General features: G+C 49.7%; 1 protein-coding gene across 1 annotated transcript; it reads left to right on the top strand.

The window, feature by feature from the left end:
• Positions 1 to 10,668: 10,668 nt before the first annotated feature.
• On the top strand, positions 10,669 to 14,281 carry NME4 (NME/NM23 nucleoside diphosphate kinase 4). Its single transcript, XM_070411628.1, has 5 exons — positions 10,669 to 11,113; positions 12,701 to 12,834; positions 13,111 to 13,212; positions 13,312 to 13,424; positions 13,856 to 14,281. Exons 1-5 carry the CDS (start codon positions 11,023 to 11,025, stop codon positions 13,977 to 13,979), a joined length of 564 nt encoding a protein of 187 aa, XP_070267729.1. The 5' UTR covers positions 10,669 to 11,022; the 3' UTR covers positions 13,980 to 14,281.
• Positions 14,282 to 18,266: the final 3,985 nt, after the last annotated feature.

Genomic DNA, 18,266 nt, shown 5'->3' with positions numbered 1-18,266 from the left:
ACTACAAACAATCACGCTTAAGCTACATAATCTTTACTCCCTGGAATGGAGATAAGAAACGCCCTAACCTTTGGAATAGAGATTGATAGGATTGGAATCAACTAGTATAAATACAGATGTAACAAGACAATGAGAAACAGAACCTAGAGACAGAACCTAGAGCGAGACAGAACCTAGAAACAGAACCTAGCAAGAGAACCTGGCTGAAGAACCTAGAGACAGAACCTAGAGACAGGACTTGGCTGGAGATCCTACACAGAACCTAGAGTCAGAACCTAGCGAGAGAACATGGCAAAAGATCCTGGACAGAACCTGGCTACAGAACTTGGCTGGAGAACCTAGACAGAACATGGCAAAAGAACCTGGATAGCCGAAACCAGTTTGGCTCAGTGGATAGAGCGTCGGCCTACGGACTGAAAGGTCCCAGGTTCGATTCCGGTCAAGGGCATGTACCTGGGTTGCGGGCACATCCCCAGTAGGAGATGTGCAGGAGGCAGCTGCTCGATGTTTCTCTCTCATCGATGTTTCTGGCTCTCTATCTTTCTCCCTTTCTCTCTGTAAAAAATCAATAAAATATATTTAAAAAAAAAAAAAAAAAAGAACCTGGATAGAACCTGGCTGGAGAACCTGGCTAAAGAACCTGGCGACAGAATCTGGCGGGAGAACCTTGCTATGCTGATCAACTGAATGCTGCCTCCATGTCATTCCTTCTTCGCCAACTCCGTCCACACCTTTGGGGACCCCTGGACCCGCTGGGGTTGGACCCCAGCACATCCTCCAATACAAAAGGATCTGAGAATACTGGAAAGGAAATGCAAATGAACAGGAACAGGCTCCACTTCCCTCCTTATAGTTTTAAGTTCAAATGAAAAAGTTCCCAGATCCTCGTTTTTTCTTTCACCTAACAAATCTGCAAAGATCAGAAAATTTGATCAAACATGAAGGGTGAGATTGTGAGCCAACAGACATTCTTATGTGTGTAGTGAGCCTCTAGGAAGCCTCTGAACTCTTGAGTGCGTAGCCTTGCCTCAGTTATTCCACTGCTGTGAGTTTTCCCTATGGAGATTGGTCCTGAGGGGATGGGATATTCGATTCATGAATGCCCATACCGCAACTCAAACAAACACTATAACATAATGGGACTGCGAAAGGAAACTGGGAAGCTCTGTGAACTGTTTGTAAATGATCTACCAGATTTAGCTTTAGCTCAGAAAAGGAAAGGGCAGAAAGTTACCACTTTTGTTGGAAATTAAAAAATATATATATACTAGAGGCCCGGTGCACAAAAATTTGTGCACTTCGGGGGGGGGGGGGGGTCCCCTCAGCCCGGCCTGAGCCCTCTCACAGTCAGGGACCCCTCGGGGGACATCCAACTGCCTGCTTAGGTCCACTCCCTGTGCTGCTGCCATGAACGTTTGCTCCCTGGTGGTCAGTGCGTATCATAGCGACTGATTGTTCCCAGTCATTCTGCCGTTAAGGTCAATTTGCATATTACCCTTTTATTGTATATGATTTGCATGTCTCAAAGGCTTAGAATAAGATTCCAGCAGCAAGGGCACAGGGTTAGCCTGGAGGGAACCATGTGGCTAGTGATGGGATTGGGGCTGGGGGTGGGGTGCTATACCTGTTTGTACCTTTTGAACTTACTGAGGGAAGGGGGGAGGTAAACTGGAGGGAGGGAGGAGAAGCTGACCCACCATGCCCAAGGCCACTTAAGGCTAATGAAGTGGGGGTGGAGGCTGGAGACTAGGGAGGAAGGAAGCCCAAGGAAGAAGGAAGCCAGAGGTGAGAGGCACAAAAGAGACCCTTTGTTCCTTTGGAATTTTCAGGCTGGGCCTTCCTCACCCCTGGCAGCAGAGGCTCCTGCTGTTCGGAATTTAAAGGGACAGATATCAGTTCTGGGTTTTGTAGAGCTGTGATTTTAGCGCACTACAATGACCCAGTTATGCTGGGGACAGCAGCTGTGGTCAACACTGGGGACTGTTCCACCCCAGACCCATCTCCTGCCCCAGGCTGGGCTCAGAGGCCCCCACCAGCCCTCCTCACTCCAAGGTCCTCCCCTGAGTGTGCCACTTCCTAAGCTTCTGCTGTGCCCAAGTTCCCTACCAGGTAGGAGGGGAAAGTAGCAGATGCCTCAGCCCTCAGTGCTCTATCTAGGGAGTTGGTTAATTTGTAGGTACACAAGGAGCCCTAGACTGGAGTCCAGAGATATTTGCCAAATAGCAGCATTAGCAATGGAAAGAACTCTAGAACCCACCTTCAGGGGGCTTCATTTTCAAGATTGGAAACTGAGGCCCAGTGACCAGGGAACTCTGTCTAGAGCAGCGGTTCTCAACCTGTGGGTCGCGACCTCTTTGGGGGTCGAACGACCCTTTCATAGAGGTCGCCTAAGAGCATCAGAAAACATATATAATTACATATTGTTTTTGTGATGAATCACTATGCTTTAATTATGTTCAATTTGTAACAATGAAAATACATCCTGCATATCAGATATTTACATTACGATTTATAACAGTAGCAAAATTACAGTTATGAAGTAGCAACAAAAATAATTTTATGGTTGGGGATCACCACAACATGAGGAACTGTATTAAAGGGTCGCGGCATTAGGAAGGCTGAGAACCACTGGTCTAGAGGCATTTGCATATACACAGTTCTGTATTCTATCTCATGGCATATAAAAAAATGAATTCCAACTAGATCAGATGGTCAACTGCCAAGTATAAAATGTTAAAAAGGAAACTTAGAATACAGAGATGGGAAAGAATGTCAAGCAACATGGACAGGAAACTGGGAAACCATGAAGGAAAAGTTACTTGTTTTACTACATTTTAAAAAATGTTATGTAACTATAAAAAGCATGAAAGGTCCTGACCAGTGTGGCTCAGTTGGTTGGAGTGTTGTCCAGTGTATGGAAGGGTTCAATTATTAGTTGAGCAACATACCCAGGTTGTGGGTTCAATCCCCAGTGATACTGGAGGCAACTAATGGATGATCCTCTCATGTCAATGTTTCTCTCCTCCCTTCCTTTCTCACTCTAGACTCAATGAAATCCTCACCTGAGGGTTAAAAAGTATGAGCCCAGCGAGCATGGCTGAGTGGTTGAGAGTTGACCTGTGAACCAGGAGGTCATGGTTTGACTCCTGGTAAGGGCACATGCCCAGGTTGTGGGCTCGATACCCAGTGGGGGGCGTGCAGGAGGCAGCTGATCAATGATTCTCTCTCATCATTGATGTTTCTATCTCTCTTCTCCCTTCCTCTCTGAAATCAATTATATATATATACTAGAAGCCTGGTGCACAAAAATTTGTGCACTCGGGGGGGAAGGAGAGGTCCCCCAGCCCGGCCTGTGCCCTCTTGCAGTCTGGGACCCCTCGGGAGATAACGACCTGCTGGCTTAGGCCTGCTTCCGGGTGGCAGAGGGCAGGCCCAATCCCTAGGTGCAGCCCCTGGTCAGGCTCAGAGCAGGGCTGATTGGGGAGTTGGGGCACCGCCCCCTATCACACTCAAGGCAGGGTCAATGGGGAGGTTGCGGCGCCACCCCCTGTGATGCACAGAGCAGGGCCAATCAGGGGGTTGGGGCACTGCCCCTGTCACTCACAGAGCAGGGCCAATCAGGGGGTTGGGGCGCTGCCCCCTGTCACACACAGAGCAGGGCCCATCAGGGGGTTGGGGAGCTCCTCCCTGTCACTCACAGAGTAGGGCCGATAGGGGAGTTGGGGCACCGCCCCCTGTCACACACAGAGCTGGGCGGATCAGGGGGTTGGGGCGCTGCACCCTGTCACACTCAGGGCAGGGCCAATGGGGAGGTTATGGCTCTACCCTGTCAAACACAGAGCAAGGCCCGTGGAGGGGGGTTGGGGCGCCGCCACTGTCACACTCGGGGCAGGGCCGATGGAGAGGTTATGGTTCTACCCTGTCACACACAGAGCAGGGCCCATAGGTGCGGCGGGGGGGGGAAGGGGGAGGTTGGGGCGCCGCACCCTGTCACACACAGAGCAGGGCCAATCAGGGGATTGGGGAGCTCCCCCCTATCAGGCACAGAGCAGGGCCCGTGGGGGGGGGGGGGGTGGGTTGGGGTGCCGCACCCTGTCACGAACAGAGCAGGGCGGATAGGGAGGTTGTGGCCCTGCCTCCTGTCACACACAGAGCCGGAGGGCGATCAGGGGGTTTGGGCGCTGCCCCCTGTCACGCTGATCCTGGTGCCAGGAGCCTCGCTGCTCCACTGGTCCCGGTGCCGGGAGACATATTACCCTTTTACTATATAGGATAGAGGCCTGGTGCATGGGTGGGGGCCGGCTGGTTTGCCCTGGAGGCTGTCCTGGATCAGGGTGGGGGTCCCCCCACTGGGGTGCCTGGCCAGTCTGGGTGAGCGGCTGAGGGCTGTTTTCTAGGTGGCGAGTGACTAAAGCTCCCAACCGCTCCTTGTTTTCTTTTTTTTTTTTATTCTGGGCTGGCTTTAGCTCTGAGGCCTCCTGCTGAAAACATCGATACAATGTTGCTAAAGCCCAGCTGAATGAAAGCCGGTTTCTGGTGTTTTGTTTATCTTCTTATTTGCAACATAGTACATAGTTTCTTAGAGTTGTAGCTCAGAGGCTGGCTAGTGAGGCGGGGAACGTTGGGGAACGTTGGAGTTCGCAGCAAGCAAGCCTCATGTTCGCTTCCAGCTGCCTGGCTGCCGGCCGCCATCTTGGCTGACAGTTAATTTGCATATACTCACTGATTAGCCAATGGGAAGGATAGCGGTCGTACGCCAATTACCATGTTTCTCTTTTATTAGTGTAGATAAAATCCAGTTGCTGGATAATGTGGATACATCTCATTTTCAGACTGGAACACCCTGGGACAGAGCCTCTCACTAGCTCTCTGAGTATGGACCAAGTGGAGTGCTGTCCAACCACCCAGAAGGAAGGGCTGTTAGAGGGATGGGGAGGTGGGGGGAGGACACATGTTTTCCCACAGACAGTCTGTGTCTGGCCACAATGAGCATTATTATATTTACTTTGGATAAACATTTCAAAGATGCCTTAGCTGGTTTGGCTCAGTGGATAGAGCATCAGCCCTCAACTGAAAGGTCCCAGGTTTGATTCCAGTCAAGAGTTGCAGGCTCGCCGAAACCGGTTTGGCTCAGTGGATGGAGCGTCGGCCTGCGGACTGAGGGGTCCCAGGTTCGATTCCGGTCAAGGGCATGTACCTGGGTTGCAGGCACATCCCCAGTGGGAGTTGTGCAGGAGGCAGCTGATTGATGTTTCTCTCTCATCGATGTTTCTAACTCTCTATCTCCCTTCCTCTCTGTAAAAAATTAATAAAATATAAAAAAAAAAAAAAAAAAAAAGAGTTGCAGGCTCAGTCCCTGGCTCTGGTAGGGACGCTTGCGGATGCAACCAATTGATATATGTCTCTCTCACATTGATGTTTCTCTGTCCCTCTGCCTCTCCCCCTCCCTTCCACTCTCTCTAAAAATCAATAGAAAAATATCCTCAGGTGAGGATTAACAAAAAAATTTTTTCAAAGGTTAATAAAAGACACCCCCCCCAAAAAAACACACCCCACTATAAATCAATTAAATCAATTTTATCCAAATAATTGTAGGAAGAGCTGCAGCACCTGGGTGTTTCTTTCTCTGTGACCCTCTGCCTTCCTCTCTCTCTAAAAAAAAATAAAAATAAAAAACAAACAAAAAACCTTGATGGGGTCTGGTAGGGAACTGTGGGTGTGGAAATCAGTTTCCCTCTTTGTCCCAGCATAAACTAGAACAGGGTGCCCAGACATCTGGTTTCATCCGGATAATTTCCCCAGAAGTTTTATGAACAACATGGGGTTTTTGAGTCTATTTTACCAAAAAAATTTTTTTAATTATAACTTTTTATTGATGTTTTAAATACATTTTTATTTATTTCAGAGAGAAGGGAAAGGGAGAGAGATAGGGATATCAATGATGAGAGAGAATCATTGATCAGCGGCTTCCTGCATGCCTCCCACTGGGGATGGAGCATGTGCCCTTGACCAGGAATCGAATCATGACCTCCTGGTTCATAGATTGATGCTCAACCACTTAGCCACGCCGGTGGAGCTGTTTTATTTTATTTTTTAAACATGTATTTTTATTGACTTCAGAGAGGAAGGGAGAAGGAGAGAGAGATAGAAACATAAACGATGAGAGACAATCATTGATTGGCTGCCTCCTGTAAGCCCCCTACAGGGGATTGAGCCTGCAACCCGGGCATGTGCTTGATCTGAATCGAACCATTACCACCTGGTTCATAGGTCAATGATACTCAACTACTGAACTACTCCTGCCAGGCTGATTTTTGTCATTGGTGTTAATCCTCACCTGAAGATATTTTTCCATTGATTTTTAGAGAGAGTAGAAAGACGGGGAAGAGACACAGAGAGAGACACACACATCAATTGGTTGTCTCCTGCTTGTGCCCCAATCAGGGCTGGGGATCAAGTCTGCAACCAAGGTATGTACCCTTTTCTGGAATCAAACCCCAGGACCCTTCAGTCCGTGGGTCAATGCTTTATCCACTGAGCCAAACTAGCTAGGGCTAATTTTCTTTTTTTTAAGCCAGAGAGAAGATGGGAGGAGAGAGAGAAACATCCATGTGAGAGCAAGACATGAATTGATTATCTCCTGCGTGTCTCCTACCGGGGATTGACTCAGGACACTTGGGATTGTGCTCTAACCGGGAATCTAACCAGCAACCTTTCTGTGCGAGGGATGACGCCCAACCAACTGAGCCACATGTGCCAGGTCCAAAGTTTTTCTTAAGTCTAATAAGCCTAACTACCATTATCATCTAATATCATTTCATAAAGAAAAGTCATTTTCAACAGTTCCAGAACTGTTTGTCTCAATTGGCCATTTAAGTTTAATAGCAAAAGACTGGTTAATGGCCGAACCGGTTTGGCTCAGTGGGTAGAGCGTCGGCCTGCGGACTCAGGGGTCCCAGGTTCGATTCCGGTCAAGGGCATGTACCCTGGTTGCAGGCACATCCCCACTGGGGGGCGTGCAGGAGGCAGCTGATCAGTCTCTCTCATCGATGTTTCTGGCTCTCTATCCCTCTCCCTTCTTCTCTGTAAAAAATCAATAAAATATATTAAAAAAAAAAAAAGACTGGTTAATGATTACAATGCACTGTAAAGCATTCAGAAGGAAAGGAGAATGCTTTGTGGACCATTTGGGTTTTGTTTTTTTTGTGTGTGGCAGTTTTATTTTTTAATAAAATTATTTTTATATATTTTTTAATTAATATCAGAGAGGAAGGGAGAGGGAGAGAGATAGAAACATCAATGATGAGAGAGAATTACTGATCAGCTGCCTCCTGCACTGGGGATGGAGCCTGCAACCAGGACATGTGCCCTGACCAGGAATCCAACTGTAACCTTCTGGTTCAGAGGTCAATACTCAACCACTGAGCCACACCGACCTGGCTTATGTGGCAGGTTTTGTTATTAGTTTTAAAAATAAGTACTTTTAAATGGAAACAGCTTGACCAAAAATCTGCCACAGAATTTTGAGACCCATTAAAACAAAATTTAATGAGAAAAAAAAGTCATTTTCCAACCTAAAGTAGGAAGTACATACATTCAGAATTATGCCTAAATAAAGGTTAGTTTTGTTTGTTTGGTTTTTTTATTGATTTTTAGAGAGGGAGAGGAAGGAAGAGCTAGAGAGAAACATCAATTTGTTGTTACACTTATTTTTTTAATATATTTTTTTGTTGATTTCAGAGAGGAAGGGAGATAGAGAGATAGAAACATCAATGATGAGAGAGAATTATTGATTGGCTGCCTCCTGCAAGCCCCCCACTGGGGGGGATCGAGCCCAAAACCCAGGCATGTGCACTTAGCTGGAATTGAACCTGGGACCCTTTAGTCCGCAGGCCGATGCTCTATCCACTGAGCCAAACTGGCAAAGGCTAAAGGTTAGTTTTGTTTTTTAAAGTTCAGCAAGTAGTTCTTATTTATCCCCTCTTTTTAAAACGTAAGTTTTTATCAACCTTAGCAGTGGTTCTCAACCTTCCTAATGCCGCGACCCTTTAATACAGTTCCTCATGTTGTGGTGATCCCCAACCATAAAATTATTTTCGTTGCTACTTCATAACTGTAAATTTTGCTACTGTTATGAATCGTAATGTAAATATCTGATATGCAGGATGTATTTTCATTGTTACAAATTGAACATAATTAAAGCATAGTGATGAATCACAAAAACAATATGTAATTATATATGTGTTTTCCGATGGTCTTAGGCGACCCCTGTGAAAGGGTCGTTCGACTCCCAAAGAGGTCGTGACCCACAGGTTGGTGACCCACAGGTTGAGAACCGCTGCCTTAGAGAGAGAGGGAGATAGAAACATTGATCGGCTGCCCCCTACTGGGAATTGAGCTCACAATTCCCGGCATGTGCCCTGACTGGGAATCAAACCTGCTACCTGCCACCTTTTTTTTTTTTTTTTTATAATATACTTTATTGATTTTTTACAGAGAGGAAGGGAGAGGGATAGAGAGTTAGAAACATCGATGAGAGAGAAACATCGATCAGCTGCCTCCTGCACACTCCCTACTGGGTATGTACCTGCAACCAAGGTAAATGCCCTTGACCGGAATCGAACCTGGGACCCTTGAGTCCGCAGGCCAACGTTCTATCCACTGAGCCAAACCGGTTAGGGCTACCTGCCACCTTTTAGTGCACAGGATGATGCTCCAAACAGCTGAGCCACACCAGCCAGGGCTTGATTTTTTTCTTATTTATTTATTTTTAGAGAAAAGAAGGGAGAGAGAGAAACATCAATGTGAGAGAGAAACTCAATTGGTTACCCCTATCCCCCGACCCGGGTTCATCCTGAACTAAAACCTAGATATGTGCCTTGACTGGGAATTGAACTGGAAACCTTTTTGGTATACAGGAAGATGCTCCAACCAACTGAGCCACCCACCTAGGGCTGGAATAAAAAAGAAACTCCTTTGAATACTACACTGCTGTAAAAAGGAAGGAACTTCTACCATTTGCAGCAGCATCAATGGTCCTGGAGAGCATTATGCTAAGTAAAATAAGTCAGTCAGAGAAAGATAAATATCACATGATCTCACTCATTTGTGGAACATAATGAACAACATAAACTGATTAACAAAAACAGATCCAGAGACAGAGAAGCATGATCAGATGCTCAAACCTCAGAGGGGCCCCAGCCGGTTTGGCTCAGTGGGTAGAGCGTCAGCCTGCAGACTTAAGGGTCCCAGGTTCGATTCTGGTCAAGGGCACATGCCTGGGTTGTGGGCTTGATCCCCATTAGGGGACGTGCAGGAGGCAGCCAATCAATGATTCTTTGTCATCATTGATGTTTCTATCTCTCTTTCCCTCTCCCTTCCTCTCTGAAATCAATAAAGATATATTAAAAAAAAAAAAAAAACAACCTCAGAGGGAAGATAGGGGAGGGTGGGGGTAAAGGGGAGAGATCAACCAAAGGACTTGTATGCATGCATATAAGCATAACCAATGGACACAGACACCAGGGGGTGAGGGCATGAGCCGGGTTGGGGGCGTTGAGGGGGTGGAAATGGGGGGTTAAGGACACATATGTAATACTTTAATCAATAAAGAAAAAAAAGAAAAAAAGAAATTCCTGTCAATCCATGATTCTATATCCAGAAAAATCATTCTTTAAGGATGAAGACAAGCCCTGGCTGGTGTGTTCAGTGGTTAGAGCTTCTGCCTGCACTCTGAAGGGTCTTGGGTTTGATTCCAGTCAAAGGCACATACTGGGTTGCAGATTGCAGGTCCGACCCCCGCCCCCAGTCAGGGCAAGTGTAGGGAGCAACCAATCCATGTGTCTCTCTCACATCTATGTTTCTCTCTCTCTCTCCCCCTTCCCTTTCACTCTCTCTAAAAATAAATGGAAAAAATATTCTCATTCCTTGGATGAGGATTAAAAAAAAGAATGAAGATAAAGCCCTGGCTGATGTGGCTCAGTTGGTTGGAGCATTGTCTGTGTACCCGAAGGTTGCAGGTTCGGTTCCCAGTCAGGGCACATAGGTTTTGGGTTCCATCCCTGGTCCCCAGCATAGGTGAGGCAACTCTTGATATATGTCTCACATTGATGCTTCTCTCTCTGTCTTCCTCTTCCTCCCTCTAAAGAATAAAAAATTAAAAGAATAAATACATTTTTTTAGATAAAAAACCAAGGTGTGGCCAGCCAATCTGAATGACAAAAAAATGCTAACAAGATAGATCTTATATTGTCTTAACACAGAGACACACAATAATAATAATAATAATAATAATAATAATAATAATAAAGAGGGTGGGAGAAAACTTTTGGAGATGTGGATATGTTTATGGCATATATTGCGATGGTTTCACATTTATAGACTTATCTCCAAATCCTACACATTAAATATATATACGGTTTTCGTTTGTCAGTATTTAATGACCGCCGTCGGTATGAAAACGAATATGGTCCATGGTGAGTTCATATTATTATCGATTTTTTTTCTTCCGATTTTAACAGAAACTGACATATTTTTCCTTGGGCTGTACAAGTGGAGAACAGTCGGGGGTGGGGCGGAGCAGGGAAAGGGGCGGGGACAGAGGGGGAGGAGGCCAACGCTTCTCCAGGCGGTCCACCTTATCCTTCTTCTCTTCTCCCCTCCGTCTCTCCCTCCGCCCCTCCTTTCCTCCCCCACCCCCATCCCTCCGCTCCCCTTGCCTCTCTCCCTCCCTCCGCCCCTCCTTTCCTCCCCCACCCCCATCCCTCCGCTCCCCTTGCCTCTCTCCCTCCCTCCGCCCCTCCTTTCCTCCCCCACCCCCATCCCTCCGCTCCCCTTGCCTCTCTCCCTCCCTCCGCCCCTCCTTTCCTCCCCCACCCCCACCCCTCCGCTTCCCTCGCCTCTCTCCCTCCCTCCGCCCCTCCTCAGTCCCTCCGCCCCTCCTCCTTTCTTCCCTCCCTGGAAGCGTTATAATCCCCGCGCTCCCCTCTCCAGTGTTCAGCCAGCGCCCGCGGCCTGGGCACCATGAGCGGCCTCTTAGGGCGCGCGGTGCTGAGGGAGGTGGTGTGCGGCTCGCGGGCCTGGGTGCCCAGCCTGCTCGTGCGCCCCTGCTCGGGTGAGTCGGGGGAGGGGATCGGCGGCAGGCGCCTCCTAGCCCTGGTTGGCGCACAGGCTGGGGGCCCAGACCCCGCAGTCCTCCTGACTCGCTGGGAAGCCTTGGGGCGCCGAGCGGGTGTGGGGGGCGATCGAAGTCCCGGAAGGCGCGCTCCTTGGGTTCCTGCTGGGGCGGGCCGGGGTCCTGCATCCCTCCCACCCCTCTCATTGCCCTCCAACCCCCCACGCGTGCTGCCCACCTCCCCAGGTTGCCTCGGGGCAGAGGGACCCAGGGACTCTGGAGCAGAAGGAAGCCAGAGGCCTAGTGGCCACATTGGGTGGCGATGGCATCCCTGCGGAGCTGGGGCTCCTGAGAGGGAAGTCCTTCTCCGCAGATGAAAACTCCTCCCTCGGAACCGCTGTGGTGTTTTCTCTAGGCCCTAAGTCCGCCTGGCCGGACCTCCTTGGGGCCCCGGGGCCCCGGGGCCCTTATCTAACCGGTTCTCTCCCCTGATTGAGAGCCAGATGCCATGTGTTCCAAACGCTGGCAGGAGTGAACTGCCATCTTCCCAGGCCAGGCTAGACAGCAGGTCCCGAGGCACTGGATCTGGGGGGAACAAATAAGTCAGGGGGCTTCTTCCCCAGTGGGCCTCATTTGGCCCTGAAAGGATGTGCCAGCAGGTCACCCACAGCACAGGTTTTGGTTAGTTTTCCTCCTGGATATGAGGAATGGCAGCTGCAGATGCCCCCTGGGACGCTGGCTGGCTCCAGTCTTATTCTCATTTCTCCACCAGTTCTGTCTTTGAAGGACTTTGCAGGACATCCAGGGTCTGGGCTCTTGTCAAAAGCACATCTGAGCCTGGATCCAGTGCTGTGGGTTTGCATAACTCAGAAGTGGCTTGGGCTGCAGGAGGGTGATGCAGCCTCCCATCTCCTTAGCTGTGTCAGGCCAGGCTCAGTGCTCTTCTTGGCTCTGGAAGCTCCCCGCCTTAAAACCTCACAGCAGCACAGAGCTCCTGCCTGGCCAGTGAGGTGTAAGAGAAGTCCTCCAGGCTTCCTCACCTGCAGACAGGAACCTCTCTACCTTCCTCCTCAATCCCTCCGGCCCTTTTGTCCTGGTGTCTGTGGCCTACCCGGTGGGGAGAACATACTGCATTTCTCCCTGCTCTCTGCTATTCTTTCACCTGAGACCCAGAAGATGGGCTCTGGGTCCTTGGTGATGTGGCAGTGTCTGTGCTGTCACCCCCAAGGACAGGAGTCAAAAGTGAGGCCAGGAGTCATGCTTTCTTTCCAGTGAGTCATCCCTAGGTCTCCTGGCTCTCAGGGGACACCAGCTCCGTCATGAGCAGCTTCTGCTACTGCCTGGGAGGGAGCTATGGCCCCTCCAACAGGTTGGAAGCCCCCAGGAATCCAGTGCCCTGATTATCCCTGACAGGCAGCACCATGCTGGGCGATTCCTGGCTGTGGGCACCACACTTACCCCCTCTCCAGAGCCGCTCTGGCGGAGGCAGACACTGTAGCCCAGATGACATCTGGGTCCCCGCAGGGGAACACAGGTCAGGAGACATAAAAAGGTGAGGCAGCATCCCTGAACCCTCCTCTTCTAAAGGAGGGCCCTCCTGGACCCGGGAGCGGACCCTGGTGGCCGTGAAGCCAGATGGGGTGCAGCGGCGGCTTGTTGGGGATGTGATCCGGCGTTTTGAGAGGAGGGGCTTCAAGCTGGTGGGGATGAAGATGATTCAGGTACCAGGGCTCTTGGCCTGCGGGTGTCCCTCAGTGCACTAGGGGGAGGGCTTCTTCTGGACCTCAGAACCTCAGCCCTTCATGTCAGTCCTGCTCCAGGAGGAGTGTCCTGTTGGAAGTAGAAGGGGAGGGATGGAGAGGTGGAGTTGGTATCTCCTGCACTGCTGTGCTTGACATGCCGGCTCATTAGGTGTTTTCTGCAAAGTCATTGCCCCAGTGCCCACTGGGGTTCCCTCTCCAGGGACTCCTCTCACTCCTTCTCCCAATGCCACACAGGCGCCAGAGAGCATCCTTGCTGAGCACTACCACGACCTTCAGAGGAAGCCCTTCTACCCAGCCCTCATCAGCTACATGAGCTCTGGCCCCGTGGTGGCCATGGTATGACCTGGTGGAAGGGGTGGAGGGCCCTGGATTGAGCCTAGAGCTGCCGAGCCCTTGGTGATCCCCCTTCTCCTGACCTTTATCTCTGTGCTGCAGGTCTGGGAAGGCCCCAATGTGGTTGGAACCTCAAGGGCCATGATAGGGCACACGGACTCAGCTGAGGCTGCCCCCGGCACCATTCGAGGCGACTTCAGCTTCCACATCAGCAGGTACAGGGGCCCTGGCACACTCAGCCACAAGCGCATTGTTTTGCTGGGCGAAAGTTAAGCCAGAAGAGACTTTTAATGTGGGATATCACACCTCTTACTTGCTAGTCTCAGGGAGATAAAGTATTCCCTGAGCGTTGTGTATGTACTCTGTCATCATTGTCTGTTGTCTGACTCTAGCTTGCCAGATACTCTGAGGGAGGACTGGTGGGAAAATGAGGCTCCCAGTAACAGTCTGGGCTGGTCCATGAGGTTGTGAGTAAGAGGCCGAGGCCAGGCTGGAACCCAGTTTTCTAGCTCCCCTCTTCTTCCTTTCCCCCCTGCATAATCAGCTTGCTCCTCTGGTCAGTAGGGAATCAGCAGACCTTTCCCAGGACCTCCCAGGTGCATGTGGAAGCCTGTGCCTTACCTTTGCTACCTATTACCTGGCACAGGAACATCATCCACGCCAGCGACTCCGTGGAGGGAGCCCAGCGGGAGATCCAGCTGTGGTTCCAGAGCAATGAGCTGGTTGACTGGGCAGACGAAGGCCATCGGAGCAGCCTCTACACCGCCTGAACCTCAGGCTGCTCTAGGCTGCCCCCAGCATCCACCCAGGACCAACTACCTCTGTCCACAAGAACTTGAGCCCACACTGTGCTCTGCCCATCTGTCCCAGACCACTTCCCTGTTCACCGTCGGCCTCAGCCCAGAGCAGTTGAGCCAACTTTATGTGCCTTTTGGTATCTTAAACCAGCAAGAGATTGGACCAAATCCTTTCCATACCAAAATGCCAGACCACCTTTGGGGGGGGGGGGTCTCCAAAAGTGGTTTAACCTCCCCTCCCCTACAGGGGAGACATTAAAATTCCTTGTGCTGTGCATGGGGGTGGAGCGCTCATTATGTCGGTGGCTAGGTACTCATGAGGCCTTTACACAAGGTTGTATAAACCAGCAGAGGGTCCATAGAACCTATGACTCAGGTAGAGATCCAGAGACCTCCAACCTGAAATGTGGGGGAATCCACGCTGGGCCCTGAAGCTGGTGCTGTCCCAACACCAAATCATTCTGATTCCGCTGAAGAAGGAGCTTCCTGCCTTGGACAGGACTGGAGGGTGGCAGGAACGGGTGGCTGGGGAGGTGGTGGCTAAGACCACCCTCAGGGCAGAAAGCTTGGTGACCATAACCTCCTCCCCTCTTCATGGCTTCATGTGGCCGAGGCTTCCTGGTGTTTACTTGTCTTCATGTTGACACTACATCTCACCCCTAGTCCCCAGGTGTCGCTACTCACTCTTTTTTTTCTCTCTCTTTTTTTTTAAATTAAATCTTTATTGTTCAGATTACATTTGTTCCTCTTTTTTTCCCCCCCATAACTCCCCTCCTCCCAGTTCCCGCCCCACCCTCCGCCCTCACTCCCCACCCACTGTCCTCATCCATAGGTGCACGATTTTTGTCCAGTCTCTTCCCCCATCTCCCACTCCCTTTCCCCCCCAAGAATAGTCAGTCCCTTCCCTTTCTATGTCCCTGATTCATTATAATCATCAGTTCATTCTGTACATCAGATTATTTATTCACTTGATTCTTAGATTCACTTGTTGATAGATGCATGTTTGTTGTTTATAATTTGTATCTTTACCTTTTTCTTCTTCTTCCTCTTCTTAAAGGATACCTTTCAGCATTTCGTATAATACTGGTTTAGTGGTGATGAACTCCTTTAGCTTTTCCTTATCTGTGAAGCTCTTTATCTGACCTTCAATTCTGAATGATAGCTTTGCTGGATAAAGTAATCTTGGTTGTAGGTTCTTGGCATTCATCACTTTGAATATTTCTTGCCATTCCCTTCTGGCCTGCAACGTTTCTGTTGAGAAATCAGCTGACAGTCGTATGGGTATTCCCTTGTAGGTAATTGACTTTCTTTCTCTTGCTGCTTTTAAGAGTCTCTCTTTGTCTTTTGCTCTTGGCATTTTAATTATGATGTGTCTTGGTGTGGTCCTCTTTGGATTCCTTTTGTTTGGGGTTCTCTGTGCTTCTTGGACCTGTAAGTCCATTTCTTTCACCAGGTGGGGGAAGTTTTCTGTCATTATTTCTTCAAATAGGTTTTCAATATCTTGCTGTCTCTCATCTTCTGGCACCCCTATAATTCTGATATTGGTGCGCTTGAAGCTGTCCCAGAGGCTCCTTACACTATCTTCGTATTTTCGGATTCTTTTTTCATTTTGCTTTTCCGGTTGGGTGTTTTTTGCTTCTTCGCATTTCAAATCTTTGACTTGATTCTTGCGCTCCTCTGGTCTGCTGTTCGGTGTCTGTATAATATTCTTTTCTTTTTTTTTTTAAATATATTTTATTGATTTTTTTACAGAGAGGAAGGGAGAGAGATAGAGAGTTAGAAACATCGATCAGCTGCCTCCTGCACATCTCCTACTGGGGATGTGCCCGCAACCCTAGCACATGCCCTTGACCGGAATCGAACCTGGGACCTTTCAGTCCACAGGCCGACACTCCATCCACTGAGCCAAACCGGTTTCGGGTGTATAATATTCTTTATTTCAGTCAGTGAATGCTTAATTTCTAGTTGGTTCTTTATCACAACATTGAGGGTCTCATTAGTTTTCTTGAGGCTCTCATCAAGTTTATCGGCAGTTTCTAGCAAATTATTGAAAGCCCTCAAAAGTGCGTTTTTTAGCTCTATATCCTCCGTTTCTGTCATGTTTTTTTGTCTCTGCATTTTTTATGCTTTCTTGGTGCACCCCCTTGTGGTCTTTGTGCGCAGTCTTGTTCTAGTTAAGCCTTGATTGTTGTAGTTAATACTAGAGGGATTTGACCACCAGGCCGACTGGCTGTGAGAATCAGCTGTGTCTGCTGTGGGAAAACTTCTGTCCTCTGGAGAGGTGCTAATCTAGCCTTTGCCTGAGGCTACCTGGCAAATGGCTCTGTGCAGGGCTTGGGCGGGGCAGGTCGCAGGGGATCAACAGGGCACAGGGCGGGTCGAAGGGGATCAACAGGGAGGGTGGAGGGAGCAGTTATGGCTGCTCTCAGTCCCGTTCCCAGAGGCTCTGCTTCTCAGAACCCCAGCAACCACTGCAAACCTCGGAGAGAAAGCTGCCCTCACGTTCCGACTGATGCCAGACAATCCCGCTTCTCCTGTTTGAGTCTGAGTCCCTAGAGACTCGCCCGGATCTGGAGCTCAGAGTCTGAGACTCCCTCCTGATTGAAAACAACAACCGCGCCCTCAGCCACCAGCCCGCTTTGCGCGCGCACCCTCACCAGCGCACCTCTGCACCTTTGTATTTTCCACACTGCGCCTCCTCTGAGCCTCGGTATGCTGTTCTCTTTCCTTCTAGTTGAAGAATCTCTCCTCAGCCAGCCTTCCTGTGGTTCTGGATGATGTCCGTTCCGCTTTTAGTTGTTTTTTTTTTTTTTTTTTAATATATTTTATTGATTTTTTTACAGAGAGGAAGGGAGAGAGATAGAGAGCTAGAAACATCGATGAGAGAGAAACATCGATCAGCTGCCTCCTGCACATCTCCTACTGGGGATGTGCCTGCAACCCAGGTACATGCCCTTGACTGGAATCGAACCCGGGACCCTTCAGTCCGCAGGCCGACGCTCTATCCACTGAGCCAAACCGGTTTTGGCTAGTTGTATTTTTGAAGTGGTTGTTTGCGGCAGCAATCTCCGGTGTTTACCTATGCCGCCATCTTGGTCGGTCTCCCCTACTCACTCTTGACTGGTACTGGACACTGCACATCACACATCATTACACCTGCTAAGGCTGGCTTGGTCCTTTTTCTTTTTTAAAAAAATATATTTTTTATTGATTTCAGAGAGGAAGGAAGAGGGAGAGAGAGAAACATCAATGATGAGAGAGAATCATTGATTTGCTGCCTCCTGAACACCTCCTACTGGGGATCGAGCCCGCAACCCAGGCATGTGCCCTTGACTGGAATCAAACCCAGGACCCTTCAGTCCACAAGCTGATGCTCTATCCGATGAGCCAAACCAGCTAGGGCTGGCTTGGTCCTCATTTGATATTTTTTCCTTCTTAAAGTTCTTTTTTAGGTTTTTTTTTTTTTTTCAGAGATGGGAACATCAATGAGAGAGAAACATCAACATTGATGGGCTGTCTCCTCTGCATGCCCCCTATTGGGGATCAAACCCTGACCTGGAATCAAACCAGCGACCTCTTGGTCCATGGGTTGATGCTCAACCACTGAACCACCCGACCGGGCTTTTTTTTCCTTCTTGAGGAAGGATGGCCTGGTCCTTGCCCTGACATTTATCGCTCTTGAAACGGGTCCTTTTAGGAACTGGCACTGGGCCTGGACAAGTGAAGCAGAGGCCTTCCTGAGGCTTTCCTTGGCCGAAGTCTCCTTCCCTCCTCCTCTTTGATATTTATGCAGGAGGGTAGGCAGGTGTCTGGGAGGCAAGGGCATTTAAACGCTGAGCACTTCCCAACCAGCTGCTTTAAATGCACAGCTGGGCCAGCCTGACCTTAACCCGGGAAGGAGTGTCCGCTGTATCTAGCTGGCTCCGACCTCGGTACTAACACCCAGTCTTGTGGAGAGGACGTAGTCTTGTGGACAGTCTGGAGGCCCACTCACCTGGCCTCGGCCACAGAAATCCGCCTGCTGCACTGCGCTCGCGCTGCCGCGGTTCTGGGACAGACCGGCCACCCCCATTCTCAGCAGGAGGTGTGGCCACAGAGCTGCAAGATGTCCTGGAAAAAGCTGGGAGGCAGCCTTGGGTAGGGCTAACGGGGAGGGGGGCGGTGGTCCTGGGCGGAGCGAGGGGCCGCTGTGCAGGGCGGGCGTCCTGAGAAGAGCGAGGACGCCTGCGGGAGGGGAGGCGGCGAGGGGCGGGACCTCCG

This window comes from Myotis yumanensis, unplaced genomic scaffold (genome assembly GCF_028538775.1).
Source record: "Myotis yumanensis isolate MYYU_CA2020_CCGP unplaced genomic scaffold, mMyoYum1.0.hap1 SCAF_4, whole genome shotgun sequence".
Taxonomy (NCBI): domain Eukaryota; kingdom Metazoa; phylum Chordata; class Mammalia; order Chiroptera; family Vespertilionidae; genus Myotis; species Myotis yumanensis.
This window is presented reverse-complemented; position numbering and strand designations above follow the sequence as displayed.

Excerpts from the sequence above, each read along its gene's own strand:
- NME4 (XM_070411628.1), top strand. The coding sequence starts at position 11,023 with ATGAGCGGCCTCTTAGGGCGCGCGGTGCTGAGGGAGGTGGTGTGCGGC. Across the intron at positions 11,114-12,700 it reads GCTCGTGCGCCCCTGCTCGG|GAGGGCCCTCCTGGACCCGG; the intron begins GTGAGTCGGGGG and ends CCTCTTCTAAAG. Across the intron at positions 12,835-13,110 it reads TGGGGATGAAGATGATTCAG|GCGCCAGAGAGCATCCTTGC; the intron begins GTACCAGGGCTC and ends AATGCCACACAG.